Source organism: Cyrtonyx montezumae, unplaced genomic scaffold (assembly GCF_038088225.1).
Source record: "Cyrtonyx montezumae isolate F1298 unplaced genomic scaffold, pur_monq_1.0 scaffold_5, whole genome shotgun sequence".
Lineage (NCBI taxonomy): Eukaryota > Metazoa > Chordata > Aves > Galliformes > Odontophoridae > Cyrtonyx > Cyrtonyx montezumae.
Window position 1 is genome coordinate 12,474,532 of NW_027072056.1, and position 20,562 is coordinate 12,495,093.

General features: G+C 56.1%; 1 protein-coding gene across 1 annotated transcript in view; it reads right to left on the minus strand.

The window, feature by feature from the left end:
* Window positions 1-20,562, minus strand: part of LOC136056295 (IgGFc-binding protein-like) — a 77,360-nt gene that overhangs the window by 39,657 nt on the left and 17,141 nt on the right. Inside the window, exons 17-48 of the mRNA XM_065748411.1 lie at window positions 19,888-19,968; window positions 19,533-19,774; window positions 19,156-19,439; window positions 18,779-19,056; window positions 18,079-18,674; window positions 17,333-17,903; window positions 16,987-17,186; window positions 16,511-16,891; window positions 15,858-16,144; window positions 15,016-15,287; window positions 14,608-14,691; window positions 13,691-13,840; window positions 12,875-13,131; window positions 12,687-12,771; window positions 12,487-12,567; window positions 12,132-12,373; window positions 11,755-12,038; window positions 11,378-11,655; window positions 10,678-11,273; window positions 9,932-10,502; window positions 9,586-9,785; window positions 9,110-9,490; window positions 8,513-8,743; window positions 4,731-4,880; window positions 4,354-4,637; window positions 3,977-4,254; window positions 3,277-3,872; window positions 2,531-3,101; window positions 2,185-2,384; window positions 1,709-2,089; window positions 1,056-1,342; window positions 210-481 (exon numbers count right to left, since the gene is read on the minus strand). Coding sequence (XP_065604483.1) covers window positions 210-481; window positions 1,056-1,342; window positions 1,709-2,089; window positions 2,185-2,384; window positions 2,531-3,101; window positions 3,277-3,872; window positions 3,977-4,254; window positions 4,354-4,637; window positions 4,731-4,880; window positions 8,513-8,743; window positions 9,110-9,490; window positions 9,586-9,785; window positions 9,932-10,502; window positions 10,678-11,273; window positions 11,378-11,655; window positions 11,755-12,038; window positions 12,132-12,373; window positions 12,487-12,567; window positions 12,687-12,771; window positions 12,875-13,131; window positions 13,691-13,840; window positions 14,608-14,691; window positions 15,016-15,287; window positions 15,858-16,144; window positions 16,511-16,891; window positions 16,987-17,186; window positions 17,333-17,903; window positions 18,079-18,674; window positions 18,779-19,056; window positions 19,156-19,439; window positions 19,533-19,774; window positions 19,888-19,968 — 9,651 coding nt within the window. The remainder of the gene's footprint in view (window positions 1-209; window positions 482-1,055; window positions 1,343-1,708; window positions 2,090-2,184; window positions 2,385-2,530; window positions 3,102-3,276; window positions 3,873-3,976; window positions 4,255-4,353; window positions 4,638-4,730; window positions 4,881-8,512; window positions 8,744-9,109; window positions 9,491-9,585; window positions 9,786-9,931; window positions 10,503-10,677; window positions 11,274-11,377; window positions 11,656-11,754; window positions 12,039-12,131; window positions 12,374-12,486; window positions 12,568-12,686; window positions 12,772-12,874; window positions 13,132-13,690; window positions 13,841-14,607; window positions 14,692-15,015; window positions 15,288-15,857; window positions 16,145-16,510; window positions 16,892-16,986; window positions 17,187-17,332; window positions 17,904-18,078; window positions 18,675-18,778; window positions 19,057-19,155; window positions 19,440-19,532; window positions 19,775-19,887; window positions 19,969-20,562) is intronic.

Genomic DNA, 20,562 nt, shown 5'->3' on the forward strand with positions numbered 1-20,562 from the left:
CAGGAGAAAACAGGAAAAATCTAATGACCATTCCAGACTCTAAGTATGCAAAATGCTATGAAAATCCAGTTGATTCACAGCAGTAGTGAGAAGGATATAACTGAAATCTTGGACCACAAAATAAGGGAGCTGTGTGTGCATATATTCAGAAGAAATGCAGAAGATGTATAGTGTTTGCTCAAAAAAAAAGAAGCAGACAGAATCCTCACCACAAACCGTGCCAGCGCTCCAGTCTCCCAGAGCAACCCCGGCCTCAGCACAGGCTGCAGCGTAGGAACTCAGGTCGTTGCACAGCTGCTCCGTGCTGCCACCTGTGGCACACTGGTCAAAGACACAGCTCTCAAAGTAAGTCTCGGGTGGCAGAACTGCATGGCATGGCTGGAACGGGCCACTGGCTTCTGTGAGCAATGCACACGTCTTGTTAGCTGCCTCCTCCTCTGAGGGGGAGCAAGACACAGATGGGCCGAGAGTCGGGTCACACCTGCAAAGCAGACAGACAGCCCTGAGCTCTCAGCAGTCTGGGAGCCCTGAGACACACCTATTCCCCACCCACACGTCATGCAAAACCTCAGTCTCTGTGGAGTGCACATCCCTCCCTAAGACAAGGCACCCACATCTGTCATCTGCGAGTCCCAACAACAGGGCCCTCAGTTGCCATTCCCCTCTGGGGCGTTACAGGGGTTGAGGAAAATGACAGAGGCAGCTGTGACCATGGCTACTTGGGAAAACCACAGTGCCCATGGCACGGCCCACCTCACTGTGGCGTCAGGAACAGTGAGATACAGGGTTTCCAGTGGGACACTGGGCTCTGCACTGAGGTAACCGGGGGCCCCAGAGCACAGTGCTCACAGGGAGAGAGAACCATCCACAGCATGGGTGGATGGAGCAGAGAAGGGAAATGCAAGGGCCTTACGCCTGCTGCCGTGCAGCCTCTATGGGATCAAACGTGATTTTCCAAAGCCACCTCCATGCGTACCCTCCTTAACATCCTTCCTCCCTTGGGCCGCTCACAGAACCCGACCGCCCGCACTCTATGCAACAAAACAAGCACTCACTTCCACTCATCATCCGGCACTGCCCAGCTGGCTCCAAAGTCATTGAAGTCAGGCACAATGACCCCATTGGGTAGCCTGAAGTCATCTTCCTGGCTGTCGGTGTATGTCCCACACAACCCACACAGCTTGCCCTTGTGCTTCTCAGACACCCTCACCAGGAGCTCCTGGTCCCCGTTGAACTTCAGCTGCAGGCCCAGCGTGGTAGAGACTTGCACGTAGGAGCCACTCAGGGAAACGGTCACACTGGGCGTTGGAGAAGCAGGCAGGGTGGCCAGAACGCCATTGATCTAAAGAAGGAAGTGAGAGGGAGAGGGAAGCATAAAGAGATGTCCCTCCCGTGACAAGTCACTGGTCTTCCCTGCGATGGTGATGCCATCAGAGTCAGAAGCAGTGATGGCAAGAGAAACCTTTCCCAGCCCCGCAAGAACAACACCTGCTCTACTACCCACAGCACAGCAGAAGCTGCAGAGACCACAAGAATGCCTGCCTCTGCACCAGCACTCATGCCTGCCCTATTCAGAGTCCTGTCGTGCTCTCGTGTGAGCATGCCTGCAGTCTCAGGGAAGATCGAGCTCTTCTAGGGGAGGGAAACGCGGCTACGTAGTAGTACTTTGTATATCCATGGTTCCCAGGTCTAAAAACAAGGGGCTTACGTAGACTGCCTTATTCTTGAGCAGTGCAATGTGGAGGCCTTCCATGGACAGTGCCACAGAGTTCAGGGCCGTCCAGCTCAGGCTGCCCCGGTGTTCGTTGCGAGTGGTGACGCTGAAGCCCAGGGAGGAGTTGTCACAGGCCGTCACCACCGTGTAGTTGCAGGAGCCCTGGAAGTGGTGAAGCTTCCCGTCGAAGGTGTTGTAATGCGGGTCACCGTAGATGTGGCACAGAGCTGTGCTGGCTGGGAAACAGCCCCGCTGGCCGTTCTGGATCTTGCAGACCTCCTCCTCACCACAGGACAAGGCAGAGCAAACCATCTGGCCGCTGGCTTCACAGCGGCACTGGCGAGTGCAGTTCTCGCTCACAAAGGACTCGCCTTCCTGCAGGCAGAGAAACCCCAAGCACATGAGGCACGCAAGGAGGTGCAAAGCAGTGCCCTAGGCGGGGAGGGAGTCAGGGCAGGGATTTCACTCACGCTGTAGTAGTTGCCTTCAAAGAGGCAGCCACAGCGGGCCTCGGGCACACAGGTGTCACCGCTGAGGAGGAAGCCAGAGGCACACGCACAGCCTTCCTTGCAGGGCTTGGAACAGTTCAGCGGGGCTTGTCGGTCAGCACACGTGGCAGGACAGCCAGTCATGCAAGGGTCATAGTAGCTGTTGGCAGAGCACTTCAGGGCTGCAAAGGGAAGAGAACGTTAGCATCAGCAAAGCCCACAGGAAAGGGAATACTTTCTGCAAAGGGAAAGACCATAGCAGTGGCCAGAGGTACAGGACATGGGAAGAGCCCCATTTCCCTCCGGCAACCCAAAGTAGGGTACTCACGGCAGAAGGTGGCATTCCTCCAGGGGAGCAGAGTCACACCAGCTGCCTGGCATGCGTCAGCGTAGGCCTCCAGGGCACCACACAACACCTCCTGGGAGCCACTCATGGCACAGAGGTCGTAGGAGCAAGTCTCAAAGTAGCTCTGAGGGTTGATGACGGCGTGGCAGTTCTCAAAAAAGCCCGGTCTGGCTGTCAGCATGCCACAGAACTGCTCGGACTCGTAGAGCTTCTTGTCCTCGGCAGGGCAGGGCTCCGGCGGTGGGGGCACGCCGCAGGTGGGGTCACTGTCACTGCCCGGGACCTTCCAGCTGTCTCCCAGCGCATTGGTGTCTGCGGCTTGCTGCCCGTTGGGCATCATGTAGTCGTCCTCTCCCCGGTTGTTGAAGTTCCCGCACATGCCACAGGTCAGGTTGGAGTAGCTGGTGGGCACCTTCACCTCCACTGAGTGGTCAGCGTCGTAGGACACTTGCAGGTTGAAGTCTGTCTCCACGACCACGTAGCGGCCGCTGCTGCTCACGGTGATGGCTCCTCCTGCTGCGCTCACCGGCAAGGTCTGGTACACACCGTTCACCTGGGGCAGACACAGAGCAATGCGCCAAGGATCCCCCGTGGCCATCAGCCCCACGGCAACAGGCTCCACTCTCACACACTCACTCCTTCTGCTTGCAGAGAAGACCCTGCCTGAAAAAGCCAGCCCCGCCTTGCAGACCCACCACGCACACGCACACGCCAGCCCCGCTCCCTACCAGCACTCGGCTCCTCTCCTGCTTGAGTATTGTAATGCGCTCTCCATACACATCGACCACGACTTCGCGCACGTAGGACACTCGGGGGTTGCCACGATGCTCGTTCTTTGCCTCAACGTTGAAGTAGGGCAGGGAGGTGTTGGAGCACACTTTGGCCAGGGTGTATGTGCAGTTCCCCATGAAGTTGTGCGTCACCTTGTCAAAGGTGATGTAGTGAGGGTCCCCGTGGACGTGGCAGATGCCGTAGGTGTGTTCCAGGCACTCGGGTTTCCCATTCTGCACTCCACAGAACTGGCCTGCAGGGCACGACGCACTGGAGCACTGGACTTTGCCTCCTCGCGTGGGACACGTGCATTTGGACGAGCAGGTGTTGTCCGTCCAGAACTCGGAGCCCACCGGGTAGTGCTGCCCGTTGTGCCAGCACCCGCACTGTTGGCTGGGCACACATTGGTTGTTGTAGAGCAGGTACCCGCTGTCACATACACATCCCTCCACGCACGGCAATCCGCAGTTGTATGGAGCTGTTGGATCAACACATGTTGCAGGGCAGGCTGCAGCACATGACTCATAGTGGCTGTTGGCCGAACAGGTGATGGCTGCCAAGACAAAAGGAGAAGCAGGGATGTCATCAGTCTTCCTGCTTCCTCACACAGTGGCTAAACAGCTCAGGAAAACTTGTGGTTTTCTGCTTCTGACTTACGGCAGAATGTTGTGTTCCTCCACACGGCGATCTGGACACCAAGCGCCTGGCAGGCATCTGCATAGGACTGCAAGCTGTTGCACAGCGTCTGGTGATCAAGGCCCAGCTCACACAGGTCATACAGGCACGTGTCAAAGTAACCGCTGGGACTCAGCACAGCGTGGCACACTGCAAACGGGCCGCTGGCATCCGTGAGGAGCCCGCAGAAGTTGCTGGTGGCAATGACTTGCTTGTCCGCCTCAGTGCAGGCTGGAGGGTTCTGCGTTCCCGCTGAGCAGCTAAAGTGAGGCAGAGAGAAGAGCCCCGGGGTTATCGATGGGCTCCTCCTGGCACCTCCACTCCACCCCTCCCCAGACCTGCTGCGGCATAGCACACACCTGCTGTCATTGGACACCTGCCAGCTGTTACCCAGGCTGGTGGAGTCTGGCTCCAGCACTCCGTCAGGGTTCAGGAAGTCATCTGCTGCTATCCCGTTGTAGTTGCCACACATGCCACAAACCTTCTGCCCAAAGGTGCTTGGAAGCGTAACTTCCACCCGATGGTTCCCACCAAACTTCACTCTCAAGCCAAAGTCTGTGGTGACCACAGTGTAGAACCCGCTGGATGAGACCTGCACGCCCACAGATGGGGTGCAGGGCAGCACCTCTGGCTCTCCGTTGACCTGCAAGGACAGAAACCAAGGCAGGGTTGGAGCAACCCCTTTGGCTCGGCTCTCCCTTTGCACAGCCCCACCATTGCTCCCACTTGTGCTTACCATCACCACGCCATCCTTCCCCAGCCTTATGTGCTGGCCATACACATCGATGTCCACGTACTGGACATAAGACACGCGAGTGTTGCCTCCTCTGTGTTCATTGGCTGCTTCCACATTGAAGTACGGCAGCGAGCTGTTGGCCTCACAGAGCTTAGAGAGGGTGTAGGTGCAGGTGCCCATAAAGTGGTGTATTTGCTCGTCAAATGTGTGGTAGTGAGGGTCTCCCTCCACCACACAGGTTCCTGACAAAGGGAACACCAGAGAAAGCTTTCAGTTGGGCACATCCTTCCAGCACTTCTCCCCATTCTACACTGCTTGAAGCACTGCAGCCCCGCCACTGCTCTCCTCCGTTCACCTGAGCCTGGCTGCGGTGTTGGTGTGGATCCGTCTGTCACAGGTGTGGTGGTGACGGCGCCTGGTGTTGGGGTCATATCGCCTACAAAAGACACAGTGGCACGTGCCAGTCAACCCTCCTCGCCCACATCCCGTTCAAGGCAGAAAGGGCATTGAGTGACACAAGCAGCAGGCTGCTTTTCCCCAGGCAGTGTCACATACCTGGACAGTATCCCTTTTCGATGGACAGATCATCCAGTGCTATGTCGCTGCGGAAATCTTCGCCCCATTCTCCCTCGAGGACAATCTAAGGGAAAGGTTGTTTTCCAGCATTAGCTCTGGAAATACACTCCGAGTGCCACTTCACAGCACTCTTTGCCTCCCGTGGCAGTTACAGCCCCTGCCCCTACCTGAAAGTTTCCTGTACTGTGCACCGTGACCTCTCCCAAGATCCATCTGTCCCCGTGGTTCCCAACACCTTGCCAGACCTCCAGGAGCTCTCCGTCCTTAGCCACATACACCCGCAGGGCCATGGTTTCAGCCACTCCGTACATGTGATACCAGAAGCGGAAGCAGTGTGGTCCCGTTGAATTGCACAGCGGGCTGACCAGCTGTGACACAAAGCCGGGGTAGGGATCGTCGCCATACAGGTAGATGTAGTAGCCGTCTGAAACAAAGTGCCAGCCACGCTGTCAAGCAACATCACCTCCAGAAAACACTCCCAGGTAAAACCCCATTGCAATTTTGGAGCACGTGCTGTGGCAGGTCAAGACAGGGAATGGGAGGCAAGAGCAACAGATGTCCTTCTCTACCCACATTTCCCTCAGCCCTCTGTCACAGGGATCCCTGGACCGTGCCAGCTGCATGCCTTGCTGTGGGCAACGGCATCACCTCCAAAGCATCCCCACAATTCTACCATGGCACTTTGCAGTGTTGGGGCATTCATCACTGGCTCCTGGAGAAGCCAGCATCCCCTAAAAGAAACCTGTTCCTGTTCCCCAGAGACAGCACGGCACCAGATTTCCCACTTCTGACCCCCTTGCCTGGCAGAGACAGAAATCTTCTGGCAAGGAGGGCTCTGGCCCTGGGGGAGACTTTTGCAAAGCCCTCTGGATCAAGGCCAGAGAATTTATGGCTCGTAATTGCTGTCAGAGGTCGGTTGTGAAAACCTACACAGGGACACATTTCTGCCTGAAGGACAGCCACGTGCTGGTTGATGCTCCTACCTCCAGTCGTGTGGTCAAAGGAAGGGCCGGTTTCTGGCGAGGGTGTTGGTCCCTTGTGCCTTATCCAGTCAATGCTGCTGGACGGCTCCTGGACCCAGTCACAGAAGTCGACATCAAACGTGCAGGAGAAACTGCAGGCTGCTGGGGGAGCTGGATATGGTGCAGAAAGGAAAGCAGAGGTTTCCAGATGAGAGTGGGAAACCTTTCCCCAGCGTTCCGCAGGGCACACCTATAACCCTGGAGTGATTATGGCCAGGTGACGATGGACAACCAAATGCACATAGAAGAGAGCAATCTGAGGACAGCCAGGCAGTGGAGGAAGGTTGTTCCCCAGACATCGTCCCCACCCCGGGCACTGCAGAGTGTTCACTGCTCAATGCTTCTTCCTTCCTCCCTCAGCCTCTTCTGTGTACCATCTCTCCCTCCCTTGGTAGCACCTTGCTGAGCCTCCTGGGAGGGTTGGGGCTCACTCTTGGGCTCATAGCTACCAATTATTTCTACAAATTCAGAGCCTTTCTAACTGATACTTGAAGAAGCTCTTCAAGTCAGTGAGATAGCAAGGCGGAAGTCACTCTTGATGTGCAAGGCATTGCCTTGTCCCAGCATCCCTCAGGAAACACTTGCCCTTCACAAAGGCAAAAAGCAGCTGACATCACTGGCTGGGCAGGCTGCAAAATGTCAGAAAACAAGCAATGCCTTGGAGAATAGACTGGGCAGGACAACACAGGAGAAATAGCAATTTGGAAAGGGCTCAGTTAACTCTACTGCAGCAATGAGGGTGTCTGGGATACTTTAAACGGCAGAAATGTAGCACAAGAACGAAAAATTAAGAACATGATCACCAGAGAAAGGATTCTGATTGTTCATTCCCTGTAATTGCCACTGTCAATAAAAGCTTGTAAAGAAGAGAACCATACGTGTGCTAGTCTCAGGGGGTGTTGGACTTGGAGGCTTCGTTGAGATGTCTGGCAAGGGGATCGTGGGCTTTGGTGTTGAGGAACCTACAGCAAAAGAGCATTAAATGTGATCTGAGTGAAGTTTTGTTCCAAGCACCTGGTATAAACTACATAAAAAGTCCTGCAACATGGAAGCTGAGACACGAGGAGGCTATTCCATAATGATGTCTTACAAACATCATTTAAATGCAATGTCAATGGGAAGAGTAAGGGATTCAAGCAGAAGCTCGGTCTCATTTCAAGAGGCGTAATTGATTTTTGTGTGAGCACGAAAGAAAACGGACTAAACAGTTACACTGACCCAGGGCTTCCACTACAGCTGTGCCAGTTCTTGAACTTGGCCATAAAGGGGACCAATGGAACACTCACCACAAACCGTGCCAGCGCTCCAGTCTCCCAGAGCAACCCCGGCCTCAGCACAGGCTGCAGCGTAGGAACTCAGGTCGTTGCACAGCTGCTCCGTGCTGCCACCTGTGGCACACTGGTCAAAGACACAGCTCTCAAAGTAAGTCTCGGGTGGCAGAACTGCATGGCATGGCTGGAACGGGCCACTGGCTTCTGTGAGCAATGCACACGTCTTGTTAGCTGCCTCCTCCTCTGAGGGGGAGCAAGACACAGACGGGCCGAGGGTCGGGTCACACCTGCAAAGCAGACAGACAGCCCTGAGCTCTCAGCAGTCTGGGAGCCCTGAGACACACCTATTCCCCACCCACACGTCATGCAAAACCTCAGTCTCTGTGGAGTGCACATCCCTCCCTAAGACAAGGCACCCACATCTGTCATCTGCGAGTCCCAACAACAGGGCCCTCAGTTGCCATTCCCCTCTGGGGCGTTACAGGGGTTGAGGAAAATGACAGAGGCAGCTGTGACCATGGCTACTTGGGAAAACCACAGTGCCCATGGCACGGCCCACCTCACTGTGGCGTCAGGAACAGTGAGATACAGGGTTTCCAGTGGGACACTGGGCTCTGCACTGAGGTAACCGGGGGCCCCAGAGCACAGTGCTCACAGGGAGAGAGAACCATCCACAGCATGGGTGGATGGAGCAGAGAAGGGAAATGCAAGGGCCTTACGCCTGCTGCCGTGCAGCCTCTATGGGATCAAACGTGATTTTCCAAAGCCACCTCCATGCGTACCCTTAACATCCTTCCTCCCTTGGGCCGCTCACAGAACCCGACCGCCCGCATCTATGCAACAAAACAAGCACTCACTTCCACTCATCATCCGGCACTGCCCAGCTGGCTCCAAAGTCATTGAAGTCAGGCACAATGACCCCATTGGGTAGCCTGAAGTCATCTTCCTGGCTGTCGGTGTATGTCCCACACAACCCACACAGCTTGCCCTTGTGCTTCTCAGACACCCTCACCAGGAGCTCCTGGTCCCCGTTGAACTTCAGCTGCAGGCCCAGCGTGGTAGAGACTTGCACGTAGGAGCCACTCAGGGAAACGGTCACACTGGGCGTTGGAGAAGCAGGCAGGGTGGCCAGAACGCCATTGATCTAAAGAAGGAAGTGAGAGGGAGAGGGAAGCATAAAGAGATGTCCCTCCCGTGACAAGTCACTGGTCTTCCCTGCGATGGTGATGCCATCAGAGTCAGAAGCAGTGATGGCAAGAGAAACCTTTCCCAGCCCCGCAAGAACAACACCTGCTCTACTACCCACAGCACAGCAGAAGCTGCAGAGACCACAAGAATGCCTGCCTCTGCACCAGCACTCATGCCTGCCCTATTCAGAGTCCTGTCGTGCTCTCGTGTGAGCATGCCTGCAGTCTCAGGGAAGATCGAGCTCTTCTAGGGGAGGGAAACGCGGCTACGTAGTAGTACTTTGTATATCCATGGTTCCCAGGTCTAAAAACAAGGGGCTTACGTAGACTGCCTTATTCTTGAGCAGTGCAATGTGGAGGCCTTCCATGGACAGTGCCACAGAGTTCAGGGCCGTCCAGCTCAGGCTGCCCCGGTGTTCGTTGCGAGTGGTGACGCTGAAGCCCAGGGAGGAGTTGTCACAGGCCGTCACCACCGTGTAGTTGCAGGAGCCCTGGAAGTGGTGAAGCTTCCCGTCGAAGGTGTTGTAATGCGGGTCACCGTAGATGTGGCACAGAGCTGTGCTGGCTGGGAAACAGCCCCGCTGGCCGTTCTGGATCTTGCAGACCTCCTCCTCACCACAGGACAAGGCAGAGCAAACCATCTGGCCGCTGGCTTCACAGCGGCACTGGCGAGTGCAGTTCTCGCTCACAAAGGACTCGCCTTCCTGCAGGCAGAGAAACCCCAAGCACATGAGGCACGCAAGGAGGTGCAAAGCAGTGCCCTAGGCGGGGAGGGAGTCAGGGCAGGGATTTCACTCACGCTGTAGTAGTTGCCTTCAAAGAGGCAGCCACAGCGGGCCTCGGGCACACAGGTGTCACCGCTGAGGAGGAAGCCAGAGGCACACGCACAGCCTTCCTTGCAGGGCTTGGAACAGTTCAGCGGGGCTTGTCGGTCAGCACACGTGGCAGGACAGCCAGTCATGCAAGGGTCATAGTAGCTGTTGGCAGAGCACTTCAGGGCTGCAAAGGGAAGAGAACGTTAGCATCAGCAAAGCCCACAGGAAAGGGAATACTTTCTGCAAAGGGAAAGACCATAGCAGTGGCCAGAGGTACAGGACATGGGAAGAGCCCCATTTCCCTCCGGCAACCCAAAGTAGGGTACTCACGGCAGAAGGTGGCATTCCTCCAGGGGAGCAGAGTCACACCAGCTGCCTGGCATGCGTCAGCGTAGGCCTCCAGGGCACCACACAACACCTCCTGGGAGCCACTCATGGCACAGAGGTCGTAGGAGCAAGTCTCAAAGTAGCTCTGAGGGTTGATGACGGCGTGGCAGTTCTCAAAAAAGCCCGGTCTGGCTGTCAGCATGCCACAGAACTGCTCGGACTCGTAGAGCTTCTTGTCCTCGGCAGGGCAGGGCTCCGGCGGTGGGGGCACGCCGCAGGTGGGGTCACTGTCACTGCCCGGGACCTTCCAGCTGTCTCCCAGCGCATTGGTGTCTGCGGCTTGCTGCCCGTTGGGCATCATGTAGTCGTCCTCTCCCCGGTTGTTGAAGTTCCCGCACATGCCACAGGTCAGGTTGGAGTAGCTGGTGGGCACCTTCACCTCCACCGAGTGGTCAGCGTCGTAGGACACTTGCAGGTTGAAGTCTGTCTCCACGACCACGTAGCGGCCGCTGCTGCTCACGGTGATGGCTCCTCCTGCTGCGCTCACCGGCAAGGTCTGGTACACACCGTTCACCTGGGGCAGACACAGAGCAATGCGCCAAGGATCCCCCGTGGCCATCAGCCCCATGGCAACAGGCTCCACTCTCACACACTCACTCCTTCTGCTTGCAGAGAAGACCCTGCCTGAAAAAGCCAGCCCCGCCTTGCAGACCCACCACGCACACGCACACGCCAGCCCCGCTCCCTACCAGCACTCGGCTCCTCTCCTGCTTGAGTATTGTAATGCGCTCTCCATACACATCGACCACGACTTCGCGCACGTAGGACACTCGGGGGTTGCCACGATGCTCGTTCTTTGCCTCAACGTTGAAGTAGGGCAGGGAGGTGTTGGAGCACACTTTGGCCAGGGTGTATGTGCAGTTCCCCATGAAGTTGTGCGTCACCTTGTCAAAGGTGATGTAGTGAGGGTCCCCGTGGACGTGGCAGATGCCGTAGGTGTGTTCCAGGCACTCGGGTTTCCCATTCTGCACTCCACAGAACTGGCCTGCAGGGCACGATGCACTGGAGCACTGGACTTTGCCTCCTCGCGTGGGACACGTGCACTTGGACGAGCAGGTGTTGTCCGTCCAGAACTCGGAGCCCACCGGGTAGTGCTGCCCGTTGTGCCAGCACCCGCACTGTTGGCTGGGCACACATTGGTTGTTGTAGAGCAGGTACCCGCTGTCACATACACATCCCTCCACGCACGGCAATCCGCATGTAACAGGAGCCATAGGGTCAACACATGTTGCAGGGCAGGCTGCAGCACAGGACTCATAGTGGCTGTTGGCCGAACAGGTGATGGCTGCCAAGACAAAAGGAGAAGCAGGGATGTCATCAGTCTTCCTGCTTCCTCACACAGTGGCTAAACAGCTCAGGAAAACTTGTGGTTTTCTGCTTCTGACTTACGGCAGAATGTTGTGTTCCTCCACACGGGGATCTGGACACCAAGCGCCTGGCAGGCATCTGCATAGGACTGCAAGCTGTTGCACAGCGTCTTGTGATCAAGGCCCAGCTCACACAGGTCATACAGGCACGTGTCAAAGTAACCGCTGGGACTCAGCACAGCGTGGCAAACTGCAAACGGGCCGCTGGCATCTGTGAGGAGCCCGCAGAAGTTGCTGGTGGCAATGACTTGCTTGTCCGCCTCAGTGCAGGCTGGAGGGTTCTGCGTTCCCGCTGAGCAGCTAAAGTGAGGCAGAGAGAAGAGCCCCGGGGTTATCGGTGGGCTCCTCCTGGCACCTCCACTCCACCCCTCCCCAGACCTGCTGCGGCATAGCACACACCTGCTGTCATTGGACACCTGCCAGCTGTTACCCAGGCTGGTGGAGTCTGGCTCCAGCACTCCGTCAGGGTTCAGGAAGTCATCTGCTGCTATCCCGTTGTAGTTGCCACACATGCCACAAACCTTCTGCCCAAAGGTGCTTGGAAGCGTCACCTCCACCCGATGGTTCCCACCAAACTTCACTCTCAAGCCAAAGTCTGTGGTGACCACAGTGTAGAACCCGCTGGATGAGACCTGCACGCCCACAGATGGGGTGCAGGGCAGCACCTCTGGCTCTCCGTTGACCTGCAAGGACAGAAACCAAGGCAGGGTTGGAGCAACCCCTTTGGCTCGGCTCTCCCTTTGCACAGCCCCACCATTGCTCCCACTTGTGCTTACCATCACCACGCCATCCTTCCCCAGCCTTATGTGCTGGCCATACACATCGATGTCCACGTACTGGACATAAGACACGCGAGTGTTGCCTCCTCTGTGTTCATTGGCTGCTTCCACATTGAAGTACGGCAGCGAGCTGTTGGCCTCACAGAGCTTAGAGAGGGTGTAGGTGCAGGTGCCCATAAAGTGGTGTATTTGCTCGTCAAATGTGTGGTAGTGAGGGTCTCCCTCCACCACACAGGTTCCTGACAAAGGGAACACCAGAGAAAGCTTTCAGTTGGGCACATCCTTCCAGCACTTCTCCCCATTCTACACTGCTTGAAGCACTGCAGCCCCGCCACTGCTCTCCTCCGTTCACCTGAGCCTGGCTGCGGTGTTGGTGTGGATCCGTCTGTCACAGGTGTGGTGGTGACGGCGCCTGGTGTTGGGGTCATATCGCCTACAAAAGACACAGTGGCACGTGCCAGTCAACCCTCCTCGCCCACATCCCGTTCAAGGCAGAAAGGGCATTGAGTGACACAAGCAGCAGGCTGCTTTTCCCCAGGCAGTGTCACATACCTGGACAGTATCCCTTTTCGATGGACAGATCATCCAGTGCTATGTCGCTGCGGAAATCTTCGCCCCATTCTCCCTCGAGGACAATCTAAGGGAAAGGTTGTTTTCCAGCATTAGCTCTGGAAATACACTCCGAGTGCCACTTCACAGCACTCTTTGCCTCCCGTGGCAGTTACAGCCCCTGCCCCTACCTGAAAGTTTCCTGTACTGTGCACCGTGACCTCTCCCAAGATCCATCTGTCCCCGTGGTTCCCAACACCTTGCCAGACCTCCAGGAGCTCTCCGTCCTTAGCCACATACACCCGCAGGGCCATGGTTTCAGCCACTCCGTACATGTGATACCAGAAGCGGAAGCAGTGTGGTCCCGTTGAATTGCACAGCGGGCTGACCAGCTGTGACACAAAGCCGGGGTAGGGATCGTCGCCATGCAGGTAGATGTAGTAGCCGTCTGAAACAAAGTGCCAGCCACGCTGTCATGCAACATCACCTCCAGAAAACACTCCCAGGTAAAACCCCATTGCAATTTTGGAGCACGTGCTGTGGCAGGTCAAGACAGGGAATGGGAGGCAAGAGCAACAGATGTCCTTCTCTACCCACATTTCCCTCAGCCCTCTGTCACAGGGATCCCTGGACCGTGCCAGCTGCATGCCTTGCTGTGGGCAACGGCATCACCTCCAAAGCATCCCCACAATTCTACCATGGCACTTTGCAGTGTTGGGGCATTCATCACTGGCTCCTGGAGAAGCCAGCATCCCCTAAAAGAAACCTGTTCCTGTTCCCCAGAGACAGCACGGCACCAGATTTCCCACTTCTGACCCCCTTGCCTGGCAGAGACAGAAATCTTCTGGCAAGGAGGGCTCTGGCCCTGGGGGAGACTTTTGCAAAGCCCTCTGGATCAAGGCCAGAGAATTTATGGCTCGTAATTGCTGTCAGAGGTCGGTTGTGAAAACCTACACAGGGACACATTTCTGCCTGAAGGACAGCCACGTGCTGGTTGATGCTCCTACCTCCAGTCGTGTGGTCAAAGGAAGGGCCGGTTTCTGGCGAGGGTGTTGGTCCCTTGTGCCTTATCCAGTCAATGCTGCTGGACGGCTCCTGGACCCAGTCACAGAAGTCGACATCAAACGTGCAGGAGAAACTGCAGGCTGCTGGGGGAGCTGGATATGGTGCAGAAAGGAAAGCAGAGGTTTCCAGATGAGAGTGGGAAACCTTTCCCCAGCGTTCCGCAGGGCACACCTATAACCCTGGAGTGATTATGGCCAGGTGACGATGGACAACCAAATGCACATAGAAGAGAGCAATCTGAGGACAGCCAGGCAGTGGAGGAAGGTTGTTCCCCAGACATCGTCCCCACCCCGGGCACTGCAGAGTGTTCACTGCTCAATGCTTCTTCCTTCCTCCCTCAGCCTCTTCTGTGTACCATCTCTCCCTCCCTTGGTAGCACCTTGCTGAGCCTCCTGGGAGGGTTGGGGCTCACTCTTGGGCTCATAGCTACCAATTATTTCTACAAATTCAGAGCCTTTCTAACTGATACTTGAAGAAGCTCTTCAAGTCAGTGAGATAGCAAGGCGGAAGTCACTCTTGATGTGCAAGGCATTGCCTTGTCCCAGCATCCCTCAGGAAACACTTGCCCTTCACAAAGGCAAAAAGCAGCTGACATCACTGGCTGGGCAGGCTGCAAAATGTCAGAAAACAAGCAATGCCTTGGAGAATAGACTGGGCAGGACAACACAGGAGAAATAGCAATTTGGAAAGGGCTCAGTTAACTCTACTGCAGCAATGAGGGTGTCTGGGATACTTTAAACGGCAGAAATGTAGCACAAGAACGAAAAATTAAGAACATGATCACCAGAGAAAGGATTCTGATTGTTCATTCCCTGTAATTGCCACTGTCAATAAAAGCTTGTAAAGAAGAGAACCATACGTGTGCTAGTCTCAGGGGGTGTTGGACTTGGAGGCTTCGTTGAGATGTCTGGCAAGGGGATCGTGGGCTTTGGTGTTGAGGAACCTACAGCAAAAGAGCATTAAATGTGATCTGAGTGAAGTTTTGTTCCAAGCACCTGGTATAAACTACATAAAAAGTCCTGCAACATGGAAGCTGAGACACGAGGAGGCTATTCCATAATGATGTCTTACAAACATCATTTAAATGCAATGTCAATGGGAAGAGTAAGGGATTCAAGCAGAAGCTCGGTCTCATTTCAAGAGGCGTAATTGATTTTTGTGTGAGCACGAAAGAAAACGGACTAAACAGTTACACTGACCCAGGGCTTCCACTACAGCTGTGCCAGTTCTTGAACTTGGCCATAAAGGGGACCAATGGAACACTCACCACAAACCGTGCCAGCGCTCCAGTCTCCCAGAGCAACCCCGGCCTCAGCACAGGCTGCAGCGTAGGAACTCAGGTCGTTGCACAGCTGCTCCGTGCTGCCACCTGTGGCACACTGGTCAAAGACACAGCTCTCAAAGTAAGTCTCGGGTGGCAGAACTGCATGGCATGGCTGGAACGGGCCACTGGCTTCTGTGAGCAATGCACACGTCTTGTTAGCTGCCTCCTCCTCTGAGGGGGAGCAAGACACAGACGGGCCGAGGGTCGGGTCACACCTGCAAAGCAGACAGACAGCCCTGAGCTCTCAGCAGTCTGGGAGCCCTGAGACACACCTATTCCCCACCCACACGTCATGCAAAACCTCAGTCTCTGTGGAGTGCACATCCCTCCCTAAGACAAGGCACCCACATCTGTCATCTGCGAGTCCCAACAACAGGGCCCTCAGTTGCCATTCCCCTCTGGGGCGTTACAGGGGTTGAGGAAAATGACAGAGGCAGCTGTGACCATGGCTACTTGGGAAAACCACAGTGCCCATGGCACGGCCCACCTCACTGTGGCGTCAGGAACAGTGAGATACAGGGTTTCCAGTGGGACACTGGGCTCTGCACTGAGGTAACCGGGGGCCCCAGAGCACAGTGCTCACAGGGAGAGAGAACCATCCACAGCATGGGTGGATGGAGCAGAGAAGGGAAATGCAAGGGCCTTACGCCTGCTGCCGTGCAGCCTCTATGGGATCAAACGTGATTTTCCAAAGCCACCTCCATGCGTACCCTTAACATCCTTCCTCCCTTGGGCCGCTCACAGAACCCGACCGCCCGCATCTATGCAACAAAACAAGCACTCACTTCCACTCATCATCCGGCACTGCCCAGCTGGCTCCAAAGTCATTGAAGTCAGGCACAACGACCCCATTGGGTAGCCTGAAGTCATCTTCCTGGCTGTCGGTGTATGTCCCACACAACCCACACAGCTTGCCCTTGTGCTTCTCAGACACCCTCACCAGGAGCTCCTGGTCCCCGTTGAACTTCAGCTGCAGGCCCAGCGTGGTAGAGACTTGCACGTAGGAGCCACTCAGGGAAACGGTCACACTGGGCGTTGGAGAAGCAGGCAGGGTGGCCAGAACGCCATTGATCTAAAGAAGGAAGTGAGAGGGAGAGGGAAGCATAAAGAGATGTCCCTCCCGTGACAAGTCACTGGTCTTCCCTGCGATGGTGATGCCATCAGAGTCAGAAGCAGTGATGGCAAGAGAAACCTTTCCCAGCCCCGCAAGAACAACACCTGCTCTACTACCCACAGCACAGCAGAAGCTGCAGAGACCACAAGAATGCCTGCCTCTGCACCAGCACTCATGCCTGCCCTATTCAGAGTCCTGTCGTGCTCTCGTGTGAGCATGCCTGCAGTCTCAGGGAAGATCGAGCTCTTCTAGGGGAGGGAAACGCGGCTACGTAGTAGTACTTTGTATATCCATGGTTCCCAGGTCTAAAAACAAGGGGCTTACGTAGACTGCCTTATTCTTGAGCAGTGCAATGTGGAGGCCTTCCATGGACAGTGCCACAGAGTTCAGGGCCGTCCAGCTCAGGCTGCCCCGGTGTTCGTTGCGAGTGGTGACGCTGAAGCCCAGGGAGGAGTTGTCACAGGCCGTCACCACCGTGTAGTTGCAGGAGCCCTGGAAGTGGTGAAGCTTCCCGTCGAAGGTGTTGTAATGCGGGTCACCGTAGATGTGGCACAGAGCTGTGCTGGCTGGGAAACAGCCCCGCTGGCCGTTCTGGATCTTGCAGACCTCCTCCTCACCACAGGACAAGGCAGAGCAAACCATCTGGCCGCTGGCTTCACAGCGGCACTGGCGAGTGCAGTTCTCGCTCACAAAGGACTCGCCTTCCTGCAGGCAGAGAAACCCCAAGCACATGAGGCACGCAAGGAGGTGCAAAGCAGTGCCCTAGGCGGGGAGGGAGTCAGGGCAGGGATTTCACTCACGCTGTAGTAGTTGCCTTCAAAGAGGCAGCCACAGCGGGCCTCGGGCACACAGGTGTCACCGCTGAGGAGGAAGCCAGAGGCACACGCACAGCCTTCCTTGCAGGGCTTGGAACAGTTCAGCGAGGCTTGTCGGTCAGCACACGTGGCAGGACAGCCAGGCATGCAAGGGTCATAGTAGCTGTTGGCAGAGCACTTCAGGGCTGCAAAGGGAAGAGAACGTTAGCATCAGCAAAGCCCACAGGAAAGGGAATACTTTCTGCAAAGGGAAAGACCATAGCAGTGGCCAGAGGTACAGGACATGGGAAGAGCCCCATTTCCCTCCGGCAACCCAAAGTAGGGTACTCACGGCAGAAGGTGGCATTCCTCCAGGGGAGCAGAGTCACACCAGCTGCCTGGCATGCGTCAGCGTAGGCCTCCAGGGCACCACACAACACCTCCTGGGAGCCACTCATGGCACAGAGGTCGTAGGAGCAAGTCTCAAAGTAGCTCTGAGGGTTGATGACGGCGTGGCAGTTCTCAAAAAAGCCCGGTCTGGCTGTCAGCATGCCACAGAACTGCTCGGACTCGTAGAGCTTCTTGTCCTCGGCAGGGCAGGGCTCCGGCGGTGGGGGCACGCCGCAGGTGGGGTCACTGTCACTGCCCGGGACCTTCCAGCTGTCTCCCAGCGCATTGGTGTCTGCGGCTTGCTGCCCGTTGGGCATCATGTAGTCGTCCTCTCCCCGGTTGTTGAAGTTCCCGCACATGCCACAGGTCAGGTTGGAGTAGCTGGTGGGCACCTTCACCTCCACCGAGTGGTCAGCGTCGTAGGACACTTGCAGGTTGAAGTCTGTCTCCACGACCACGTAGCGGCCGCTGCTGCTCACGGTGATGGCTCCTCCTGCTGCGCTCACCGGCAAGGTCTGGTACACACCGTTCACCTGGGGCAGACACAGAGCAATGCGCCAAGGATCCCCCGTGGCCATCAGCCCCATGGCAACAGGCTCCACTCTCACACACTCACTCCTTCTGCTTGCAGAGAAGACCCTGCCTGAAAAAGCCAGCCCCGCCTTGCAGACCCACCACGCACACGCACACGCCAGCCCCGCTCCCTACCAGCACTCGGCTCCTCTCCTGCTTGAGTATTGTAATGCGCTCTCCATACACATCGACCACGACTTCGCGCACGTAGGACACTCGGGGGTTGCCACGATGCTCGTTCTTTGCCTCAACGTTGAAGTAGGGCAGGGAGGTGTTGGAGCACACTTTGGCCAGGGTGTATGTGCAGTTCCCCATGAAGTTGTGCGTCACCTTGTCAAAGGTGATGTAGTGAGGGTCCCCGTGGACGTGGCAGATGCCGTAGGTGTGTTCCAGGCACTCGGGTTTCCCATTCTGCACTCCACAGAACTGGCCTGCAGGGCACGATGCACTGGAGCACTGGACTTTGCCTCCTCGCGTGGGACACGTGCACTTGGACGAGCAGGTGTTGTCCGTCCAGAACTCGGAGCCCACCGGGTAGTGCTGCCCGTTGTGCCAGCACCCGCACTGTTGGCTGGGCACACATTGGTTGTTGTAGAGCAGGTACCCGCTGTCACATACACATCCCTCCACGCACGGCAATCCGCATGTAACAGGAGCCATAGGGTCAACACATGTTGCAGGGCAGGCTGCAGCACAGGACTCATAGTGGCTGTTGGCCGAACAGGTGATGGCTGCCAAGACAAAAGGAGAAGCAGGGATGTCATCAGTCTTCCTGCTTCCTCACACAGTGGCTAAACAGCTCAGGAAAACTTGTGGTTTTCTGCTTCTGACTTACGGCAGAATGTTGTGTTCCTCCACACGGGGATCTGGACACCAAGCGCCTGGCAGGCATCTGCATAGGACTGCAAGCTGTTGCACAGCGTCTTGTGATCAAGGCCCAGCTCACACAGGTCATACAGGCACGTGTCAAAGTAACCGCTGGGACTCAGCACAGCGTGGCAAACTGCAAACGGGCCGCTGGCATCTGTGAGGAGCCCGCAGAAGTTGCTGGTGGCAATGACTTGCTTGTCCGCCTCAGTGCAGGCTGGAGGGTTCTGCGTTCCCGCTGAGCAGCTAAAGTGAGGCAGAGAGAAGAGCCCCGGGGTTATCGATGGGCTCCTCCTGGCACCTCCACTCCACCCCTCCCCAGACCTGCTGCGGCATAGCACACACCTACTGTCATTGGACACCTGCCAGCTGTTACCCAGGCTGGTGGAGTCTGGCTCCAGCACTCCGTCAGGGTTCAGGAAGTCATCTGCTGCTATCCCGTTGTAGTTGCCACACATGCCACAAACCTTCTGCCCAAAGGTGCTTGGAAGCGTCACCTCCACCCGATGGTTCCCACCAAACTTCACTCTCAAGCCAAAGTCTGTGGTGACCACAGTGTAGAACCCGCTGGATGAGACCTGCACGCCCACAGATGGGGTGCAGGGCAGCACCTCTGGCTCTCCGTTGACCTGCAAGGACAGAAACCAAGGCAGGGTTGGAGCAACCCCTTTGGCTCGGCTCTCCCTTTGCACAGCCCCACCATTGCTCCCACTTGTGCTTACCATCACCACGCCATCCTTCCCCAGCCTTATGTGCTGGCCATACACATCGACGTCCACGTACTGGACATAGGACACGCGAGTGTTGCCTCCTCTGTGTTCATTGGCCGCTTCCACATTGAAGTACGGCAGCGAGCTGTTGGCCTCACAGAGCTTGGAGAGGGTGTAGGTGCAGGTGCCCATAAAGTGGTGTATTTGCTCGTCAAATGTGTGGTAGTGAGGGTCTCCCTCCACCACACAGGTTCCTGACAAAGGGAACACCAGAGAAAGCTTTCAGTTGGGCACATCCTTCCAGCACTTCTCCCCATTCTACACTGCTTGAAGCACTGCAGCCCCGCCACTGCTCTCCTCCGTTCACCTGAGCCTGGCTGCGGTGTTGGTGTGGATCCGTCTGTCACAGGTGTGGTGGTGACGGGGCCTGGTGTTGGGGTCACATCGCCTACAAAAGACACAGTGGCACGTGCCAGTCAACCCTCCTCGCCCACATCCTGTTCAAGGCAGAAAGGGCATTGAGTGACACAAGCAGCAGGCTGCTTTTCCCCAGGCAGTGTCACATACCTGGACAGTATCCCTTTTCGATGGACAGATCATCCAGTGCTATGTCACTGCGGAAATCTTCACCAATCATACCCTCGAGGACAATCTAAGGGAAAGTTTGTTTTCCAGCATTAATTACTGCCATTTAGCTCCATTTTAAAACAGATTACTGTTACACCCTCTGCCCCTACCTGAAAGTTTCCTTTACTGTGTACCGTGACCTCTCCCAGGATCCATTTGTCTCCTTTGTTTCCTGCTTCTCTCCATTCCAGCGTTGCTGTCTCATTGTGTTGTACATACACCCGCAGGGCCATGGTTTCAGCCACTCCGTACATGTGATACCAGAAGCGGAAGCAGTGTGGTCCCGTTGAACTGCACACTGGGCTGATCAACATGGCTGTCTCGCCTGGCTTGTGCTCACTTCCTTGCAGGTAGATGTAATAGCCATCTAGAAATATCACAGAGCCACTTTCTCACATTTTTGAACAGGAGAAGA